This window comes from Penaeus chinensis, chromosome 10 (assembly GCF_019202785.1).
Source record: "Penaeus chinensis breed Huanghai No. 1 chromosome 10, ASM1920278v2, whole genome shotgun sequence".
NCBI lineage: Eukaryota > Metazoa > Arthropoda > Malacostraca > Decapoda > Penaeidae > Penaeus > Penaeus chinensis.
In genome coordinates this window covers 30,007,602-30,018,221 of record NC_061828.1, presented here as the reverse complement: position 1 = coordinate 30,018,221, position 10,620 = coordinate 30,007,602, and the positions used below count along the sequence as shown (strand labels likewise).

Below are 10,620 nucleotides of genomic sequence, written 5' to 3'. Positions count from 1 at the left end.
CTCACAGTTATTCCCGGCTGGTACGTTCATGGCATTCCCAAAAGAGTGCCTGGCTCTGTGCATTAACTCGTATCGATATATTTTGACGTCAGGGTCTCGGGCGAAGAGGAGTGAGGTGATGTCATGTGGCACTTTGAAGAGCCAGTCGCCATACATCTGAAAGTTGCCGTTGTTGTTGATTATATGTGAGGATATTGTGTGTTCGTTGTTATCAATGTCTGTTTCTATTCACATTTCATGATTTTCAGCTCTTGATCTCATTAAATAGTCTACGTGTTCCTTATTAAACAGGTTATCGAATAAAGAAAACAACAGAGAGGTCGACTTATTTTAGGATTGACACCTGTGCTATATTCTCAAGGCGTTGTTCGTCGATGTCCAAGTCTCTTAGATAATAATCATATATCTTCATGGTCAGAGAAACTGGGTCTTCCTCATTCTGGCAACTGAGGCTCAGGGGACCGATAGCAGTAAAGTTATTCTTGAGGGCGCGATAGAGGTCTTCTCGGCAGAACAGGGCTGTGGGCGGAAGGTCGAGGCGTTGAGGGGAAAATGATACAGTTTAGTACTTATTCGAAAAGGCAGAAGGGTTGTTGCCAAGAGAGCGGGAGTTCTTGTTTACGAAATGTGAGGATATTGTGTGTTTTATCAACATTTTGTTTTATTGTTATTGATGATATTGTGTGTTATGTCAATATTTCTTTCTTTATTATTGCGATAAATCATGTTGGAATTATAATCACCAACATCATTATCATCACCATCCCCTCTCTCTCAATTCTCTGCCGTTCTAAATACTGTCAAGCGACAATAACATCACCTAAAAGTAACAAACCACAGCTCCAGCCCAATAAAAGGGACAGCAGGGGCACACTAACGGTTTACCATCACCCCCCCCCCCCCCCGCCCTCGTCTCTGGTGACTCCGGCAATAACGTCGACACGGCCGCCCCTCCCCTGCCGCAGGAGGGTCGCCGGCTCGTCGGGAAGGAGGGCGCAGTCAACGCGAGGGCAGGATTAGCCACTCCTGCAGGCGCGTGTAGGGGTGGCAGTAGTACAGAAATATGTATAAATATGTAGATAAATAAAGGAATAAAAATAAATGAAATAACTGTAATAATGATAATGATACTACTACTACTACTACTACTAATGATAATGATAATAATAATAATAATAATAATAATAATAATAATAATAATAACAATAATATTAATATTGTAGAAATAATAATATCGTAGTAAGAGTAACAGTAATAATAACCAAAGTAAAGTTGATAACAGTAATAATAATAATGATGATGATGATGATAATGATGAAGACGATGATGATGATGATAATAAAGATGATGATGATGATGATGTAGACGATGATGATGATAATTTACCAGTTACTGTCAATCCATCTATAAGCAACACCAGACTATAGGAAACCTGCTTTAAATGAAATCCGTCTTCTACCGCTCACTAAAACCGCCTTATACTGTCTATATTTTAAATGACAAACACATGCATAGGACCTCAGTCTTATGTTGATGCCATCATTATTTCCAACGTCTGTGGTTACATATCAAAATAATTATGCTAATTAATGAGTCAGGCGAAGGGCAGCATCTCGGCTCCTCTCGCTCAAGACTGCGGAATGGCACGAGTGAACAAGCCTAAGAAGAGGATCAGAATGAAATAAGATGAAAAATACAATAACAATTTAAGTTCCTTATTAGATTATACTGTCTGTGGATGTAATAGATGGGTTTTGTTTTTTCATATTCCTTGGGTTTCTTTCATGTTTTAACCTTATCGATAGTATGTGCACTATGAAACCTGCAATCGAGAACCGTATATATACATATATATATATATATATATATATATATATATATATGATTACACACACACACACACACACACACACACACACACACACACACACACACACACACACACACACACACACACACACACAAACATATATACATACATATATATATATTTATATATTTATATATATCTGTGTGTGTATCTATCTATACATACATGAAAATAATCGCAATTGTAATAATAATGATACAGGTAATGACGACAACAATAATAGCGATCACATCCATAAGACAAGCATTGATTATATTAATTACAATAATTAAAATAGTTATCATGAAAATTAGGATAATAGTAACGATAATTACAACAATGAAAATAATAATAACGAAAGTGTCAATGAAAATAATGATAGCGATAATATTACAAAATAGCAATAATAATAATAATAATAATAATAATAATAATAATAATAATAATAATAATAATAATAATAATAATAATAATAATAATAATAATAATAATAACAATAACAATGGTAATAACGATTACATCAAAATAAGAAAAACAAGAACAACAGCAATGACAATAGAAGAGTTTAATACTAATGATGATATTAATGAAAAATGTAATACAACAACAACAGCAACAACAAAATCCATGACAAAAAATAATAGATGAAGAAATAATAAGGTAGAAATAAAGTGAAAATAGAGGAATAATTTTCTTTCTTATTTGGAAACTTTCAAACGTAGAAACATAAGATATGACTGGGAGCTTAATTTGCACGACAGACAGACTAATTCAAATCCGATATAAACAGAAGCATATATTAACTTAAGTGCGATTTTGTGAAAAACAAGCGAAAAGACCATAAAATTTTACCTCTCCCCTGCCCCCACACACTCTCTTACTTCCTCTAAAAACAAGTAAACAATACAAGACTTACCGAGACTGCCGAGTCTAAACTACAAGACCACTAGCACAATGTCGTGATTCATGAGTACATGTGGTAGATATGTAGTGCCCAATAAGTAAGTACGACCCCCTTTTGAGATTATTCCCCTGATCCTATTTTAATAAGGTTTAGAACTTTAAAACTTTTTTTTTTTTTAACAAAAGAATTGTGTGACAGTATCACTATGCAGGGTAACTAAACATTTACACAATACATACAACATTTATTTGAAGTAAATAAAAATATATACATCAGAAGAAAGAAAAGTTCAAACTGTATATGTACACGGGACGGACAAACTTCAAAACAAAAAAAAAAATGAGGACAAAACTAGTAAGGCCGGAAAACAATAACCCTTTGCCACACATACCCGTGATATTGTTTAAGTATAGTTATTCCAGCCAGTTAAGAAAAGTGCTTTCATAAAACATCAGTAATACTCTAATACTTAACTTGTATCTCAAAGCACGTGGGTGGATCACGCTCAGAACAAAACCACCTGCCGAAAATAAAAGCCTGCGACCTGCCCCAGCTAAAGCACCAACGGGAGTGGTGGTGCTGAACAAAAGCCACTACCCACTCGAAAGAGTAGAGCGGGTATGTGAAGTCGATAGGGACGCCATCTATCGAAGGTGGTAGTCTGCAGGAAAACGACATATGCTGAAGTGTACGCCCTTACATACTGCGGCGTATTCGGTAACTAAACCCAACAGCAACTAAAAGAATACAACTAAAACATATGTAATAACGAGTAAAATAGGCAACAATTAAATAAATGAGTAAACAAGAAAAATGTAAGAAAACAAGTAAAACAGGTGTACACGTGTATACAAGCAAACAGTGAAAAGACAAAGACCAGCAATCAGCAGCAAACACGATCTTGAGCATCTATCTACTACAGATACTCATGACCCCCGCCACTGAAGAATCCTCCGCCGTGTAGCCACACCATCACAGGGACCCTTTCCTCGGGGTCCTTATTCTGTGGAGTTGGGAGTAGCAAGGATCATGCATGGACTATGGAGTCTTAATAGCCAGAGTTTGGGATATATCAAGCAAGGTTACTGCTATGAATTCACCTACGTTTCTCGTATCGATACTTAGTCCGCATGTATATAGCAATTAATAAACACCAGTTAATAAATATACCAGTTACTATAGATATCAGTTACTATAGATACCAGTTAATACAGATAACAGTTAATATACATACCAGTTACTATAGATACCAGTTACTATAGTTACCAGTTACTATAGAAAACGGTTACTATAGATACCAGTTACTATAGATACCAATTACTATAGATACCATTTAATAGAGATACTAATAAAGCCTGAATGGAAAACTGTGTTAGGAATACTCATACCGTAGCCCACCTCTGCAGAGAAACACGGTAAATTCATCTTGGTGACCTAGTTTGACTCCTTGAATTCAACGAAATATATGTACAGTTTCAATCAATCAAGTAAACGTAAATATGATACGAGTGAAGCAAAATAAAATGGTTAGTTATTTTTCGTAATACAGGTTAACAATCCCATATCCGAACATTTGAAAACCAAAACTTCTGATTGTATACCTGTATTAGAAATCCACATGATATGGCGACCCTTGCAGCCCGTTAAGAAGTGCTGCAATGAAATCAAGATAGCCATCCTGTATCATTAGTATGATAGGTATATGAATATAGGAATATTTACGTTTATTTGATATTACGGGTGAGATGTTTTGTTGCGCATCTCGAGTATTTTTTGTTTACCCAAGAGCCCACGTATGACGTTGCTGTGGCGGTGGACGCCTCGTGTGTGAACCCACTTCGCAGGGAATTTGTGTTGACGACCTTTCATAGAAGTGGCAGTTATTGGGCACAAGTCTTTACACTCATGAAGCCAGTGTTTATCCAATGCTGTGGATATGGGTTTGTGCCGTAACTGAGACGTGATGGCAACTACTGGGAATCATGGACTGTGATAGTGTGGCCATTGAAGTGAGTTCAATGAAAATATACAATGTATGATTTATTTTGTGATATTGTTGCAGATTATTTAGTTACGTCGCACGAATTGTGTAGGCATTCCTTGTATTATTTAATATTGTGATATAAGCAGTTCATTTGTTTATTCGGATTGGATTGTTACTTTAGTATTAATTGATGTATGTATATTTTCTCTTTTTTTCGCAAAATAGAATATTTATTTTTGTTAATCCCTATTACCTGAATATCACATTTCAGGTTGAAACTTTGCTCCAATAGAAGACTGTTGCAGCTGATGGCTTTTCCTTGATATCCCAGTACATTTCAACTTCAACGCCATGGGTGTGCAAGAGGACCTCAACGCCCTCAAGAAACAGAGGGGAATTGCTAAAGGAAAGTTCACCAGGAAGGTAACTCTATGTAAAGAAGGAATAGACAGAGGTGATGATCTATTAGTGTTGAAGACTAACTATGAGGAAGTAATAGAAGCATTTAAGTGTTTAGTGTGTAAGAATGATGAACTGATACAATTTATATCTGATAATGAGGATAAATTAGAAAATAAAAACCTGGGAGAAGAGGCTGAACAATATATTTTAGATAGTGAAAGATTAAAGAATGAACTGTGTGCTAAGATATTCATGACAAAGAGTGAGGAGAAGGCAACAGACAAACCAAAGGTTAAGGTAAAGAGATTTGAACCTCCCAAGTTTGAAGGTAATTTAAGAGAATATCCTACATTTAAAGAGGATTATAAGAACTTGGTTCAAAGTGAATATGGTACTGATCCATATGCACTCAAAATGTGTTTAGGTGGGGAGGCACTCCAGACAGTAAAGGGCTCGGAAGGTAATTACAATGAAATGTTTAAGCGGTTGGATGACAAATTTGGTAACCCAAGGAAAATTGTAGACTTGGTGATAAGTGATCTCAAATCTCTGAGGAAGATATCAGATGGTGATACTAAAGGGTTTGTTAAAATGGTTGATCAGGTTGAACAATGTTGGTTAGATTTAAAAAGGGTAAATCTATCTGATGAACTCAACACAGCTAATGTTGTTAGCCATATTGAGAAAATTCTGCCTTCACTACAAAAAAGAGAATGGGTAATTAAAGCAAGTGATATCTCGGTCACTGGTGAATTGTTTTCTGAGCTGTTGGGTTTCTTGCAGAAAGAAAGGAAGGTTTTAGAGTACATGAATTCAAATGTAAGAACTAGTACTAGTGATTGTAGAGCAACAGTACATCATGTTGAAAATGTGGTCGAAAACAATTCGGAGTCAGAGTTGGTTAAGCTGATGGGAAAATTGAATGAAGAACAACAGAGCAAGAATAGAGAATTTGAGTCATGCATTGTAAAGTTGAATGAAATGATAAAGGGTATTAAATACAAGGAGAACAATATAAGTATGGGTTGTTTATTACACAATTCAGAGAGTCATGATATAACAAATTGTTTCAAGTTCAAGGACTGTAATAGCAAAGAAAGATTTGATGTGATTAAGAGGAATGGTATATGTTTTAGGTGTTTAAAGGGATATCATTCAGCACGTGGGTGTAAAGTAGGCAAATTGTGTGATGTAGTAATTGAAGGCCAAGGATCATGTAATCGGAATCATCATCCACTTTTGCATCAAGACAGAATAGAAAGCAGTTCTCACAATGCAGTAATGGAGAAGAGAGGCAAAGCTTTGTTGAATATTAGTACGGTGCATAGTAAAAATCTGCCCATCACTATATTGTGGGATCCGGGTTCAGATACTTCTTTAATTACTTATAGGATGGCCAAGAAGTTAGGATTGAGTGGAAAGGATGTAAATTTATCTCTGGTCAAGGTAGGCAACACGATTGAATATCAATCAAGTAAAACATACTGTGTACCATTAACTGATAAGAATGGTAAAGTTTGGAATGTGGATGCTGTCGGTATGAATGAAATATCTTCCAAAATCAAAAGGATTGATTTGTCCAGATTACCTGAACTTTTTGTAAGAATCTCGAACGTAGAGGTGGATCTCCCATATGGGGAAATTGATATGCTCATCGGTACAGATTGTTGTGAAATACTGCCAAGGGTTGTTGAAGACAATAAGGGCATTCAGTTACTGGAAAATCAATTTGGGTTCAGCATTCGAGGTAGACATGACAAGATTACCAATGGATCTAACACCAGCAATCATATACTTGTGAGAACTCACAAACTGTCTAGTCTCGTAGATTTGAAGGAAAGTAACATAGAGTCAACAGATAGCTTAAAGACTAAATTGGATAAATTCTTTGCCATGGAGGAAATGGGAACAAAATGTAAGCCACAGTGTATAAAGTGTATGTGTCGAGGATGTCCTGAACCTAATTGCATAAATTTAAAAGAAGAACGAGAACTAGCATTGATTGAGGAAGGATTGTTATATAATGAGGAGCAGAAATGCTGGTTAGCAAAGTATCCATGGCTAAGGGATCCAATGCATTTGAAAGACAATATTAAAGTAGCTAATGCTAGATTAAAAACAACAGAGAATAGATTGAAGAAACTGGGCAATGAATATGCCATGAAGTATCAGAGAGAGATAGAAGATATGATTCATAGGGGAGTGGCGAGGAAATCAACTAAGGAAGAGATACGAGAATATAAGGGGCCAGACATCCTGAACAGCTTACTGGGAGTTTTATTTGGGTTTAGACAGAATAATATAGCTATAGCAGGCGACATAGCTAAAATGTACCATACTGTCAAGCTCAGCACAATGGATGAACATACACACAGATTTTTATGGAGGGATTTGGATGACAAGAAACCACCTGATCAGTATGCTCTTACCACAGTAACGTTTGGAGATAAGCCTAGTGGTACCATAGCTACGCTAGCGTTGAGACACACTGTAGAGAAATTTGGCAAGGAATATCCAGATGTGCAAGATATGATTATTAATAATACTTATGTTGATGACATACTATATTCCACTGATACCGTTGAGAATGCATTCAAGTTAATACAGGATGCGGAGAAGATATTGTCTCAGGGAAGTTTCAGAGTTAAACATTGGATTGTCAGTGGGCATTATGAAAGCTGCAAGGTCAATGTGATAAAATCTGACCATGAGAAGATCTTAGGATTGAAATGGAACCCGTTGGAGGATCATTTTTTCTTTACGGTAAAACTTAAATTTTCTTCAAGAATAAGAAAGGTCAGAAGTGGTCCAAATTTAAATTCAGATGAAATTGATGATAAATTTCCAGAACATTTAACACGCAGAATGCTATTGAGTCAAATTGCATCAATATATGATCCATTAGGGTTTGCTGTACCAGTATTGCTCAAAGCTAAAATTTTGATGAGACTCGTGATTTCCAAAGGTGAATCGAAAGATGGCGGAATCAAGTGGGATAATCCACTTGATGTTACAAGGTTAAGGAATGTAAGATGTTTTTTAAGGAATTGTATGAGTTAGAGAGATTGACTTTTAGAAGATCCTTGATACCATCCAATGTAGTTGGTAAACCAAGTTTAATAATATTTTCGGATGGTAGCATGCAAATTGGTGAAGATGAATTTGAGTCACATCTGATAGCAGCTAGAAATAAGATTGCACCAATAAAGCAAATGTCCATTCCTAGGTTAGAACTATGTGCAGCTCTTATGGCTGCTAGATTAAGAGAATCTATATTAAAGGAGTTTACATGGAAGTTTGAGGTAATTTACCACATAGTTGACTCATCAATTGTAAGATCACAAATCCAAAAGGAGAGTCACGGATTCAATACCTTTGTTGCAGTATGCATAGCAGAGATAAAAATCAAAACTGACCCAAAGGAATGGTGGTGGGTCGATTCAACACAGAATATCGCCGACATGACCTCAAGACCATGCAAATCAGAGAAAATTGGGAGAGAGTCTGACTGGCAAAATGGACCCAAGTTTTTAACTTTACCAACTAATAGATGGCCCATCAGGCAAACTTGTGAGGATGAGTTAACTGACAGAATTGGTATTATCATGATGGTTAATAATGCAAGTCATGAGAATGGTGATATACAATTAATTGGTGTTAATAGGTATAGTGACTATTACAAATTGTTGAGAGTTACATGTAGGGTAATGAATGTATTTAAAAGCCCCACAGTTCAAGGGATTACAGATGCAGAGACATTATGGGTCAAAGAAGTGCAAAAGAGCATGACTGATTGGGAAACAAGGTTCAAAAGATTGGGACCATCAATTGAAAGGGGAGTTATAGTAGTAGGACAACGAATTTCTAAGTGGTTGAAAGACAATTGGAATCAAGAAAATTTCATGTTAATACCGAATTAACATCCTGTTACTAGATTGTACATATCCTGTCTACATAAAGTGGATCATGCAGGTATAGAGACTACATTGTGTAAGATACAGAGAAAATTTTGGATTCCGGGAGCTAGAAAATTAATAAGAACCATAAAAAATAAATGTGTAACATGTAGAAAATTAAGTAAGAAAGTGGAAGATCAATGCATGAGCCAAGTGAGGGCAGAAAGGATGAAACCTGCTCCACCATTCTATCATACAGCAGTAGATTTGTTTGGGCCCTTGACAATAAGAGATGTTGTTCTAGTGCAAGATAGCAATATTGTAAGGGGAACATGGAAGCTGGCTCAAGTAATTAGGGCTGACCCTGGACGAGATGGAATAGTTCGTGAAGTTAATTTAAGATATAAAATAATAAAGGATGGCAAAGGGCATGATGATGAGGCGGATAAGATCATGTGTAGATCGGTACATAGATTAGTGATGCTGTTGCCAATAGAAGAACAAGTTTAAGCATATGTAACTTGTCCAATGTAATCTAGTCCACGGTAGTCATTGTGAAGGGGGGGAGTGTATCATTAGTATGATAGGTATATGAATATAGGAATATTTACGTTTATTTGATATTACGGGTGAGATGTTTTGTTGCGCATCTCGAGTATTTTTTGTTTACCCATGAGCCCACGTATGACGTTGCTGTGGCGGTGGACGCCTCGTGTGTGAACCCACTTCGTAGGGAATTTGTGTTGACGACCTTTCATAGAAGTGGCAGTTATTGGGCACAAGTCTTTACACTCATGAAGCCAGTGTTTATCCAATGCTGTGGATATGGGTTTGTGCCGTAACTGAGACGTGATGGCAACTACTGGGAATCATGGACTGTGATAGTGTGGCCATTGAAGTGAGTTCAATGAAAATGTACAATGTATGATTTATTTTGTGATATTGTTGCAGATTATTTAGTTACGTCGCACGAATTGTGTAGGCATTCCTTGTATTATTTAATATTGTGATATAAGCAGTTCATTTGTTTATTCGGATTGGATTGTTACTTTAGTATTAATTGATGTATGTATATTTTCTCTTTTTTTCGCAAAATAGAATATTTATTTTGTTAATCCCTATTACCTGAATATCACATTTCAGGTTGAAACTTTGCTCCAATAGAAGACTGTTGCAGCTGATGGCTTTTCCTTGATATCCCAGTACACATCCTAATGGGATGTACTTTAACACCGCTGAATGCAGTATTAATGGTCAATATTGCAACGATCTCCTCTTTATAAACTCTCCTGATCGAAAAAAAATATTGTTATTCTTCCACTTCAAGCTAATATGCAACCAAATAAATAAACAGCACATGAACACGCACCAACAAGCTGCTGTGCACGATGAATGACTTAGACATTAACTTGATTACTTAAAAAAAAAAAAAAAAAAACTAACCTTAGGTGTGAAGACATTGAGGGAGAGACAATCCTCGTCCCCAGCCATTTCATCTGGAGAAAGAGTTTGGCCTAAAATCATTTGTGCGAAGGACACTTGGAGACAGGGAGAAGGCATCTTGGACCCACCCTCTATGCCTGCC

At 36.3% G+C, this 10,620-nt stretch overlaps 1 protein-coding gene across 1 annotated transcript; it reads left to right on the top strand.

Moving 5' to 3' along the window:
* The first annotated feature begins 5,088 nt into the window (after positions 1-5,088).
* On the top strand, positions 5,089-8,932 carry LOC125029934. The gene is made up of 3 exons (XM_047620123.1): positions 5,089-8,156; positions 8,279-8,701; positions 8,872-8,932. The coding sequence occupies exons 1-3, from the start codon at positions 5,089-5,091 to the stop codon at positions 8,930-8,932; spliced, it is 3,552 nt and encodes a 1,183-aa protein (XP_047476079.1).
* Positions 8,933-10,620: the final 1,688 nt, after the last annotated feature.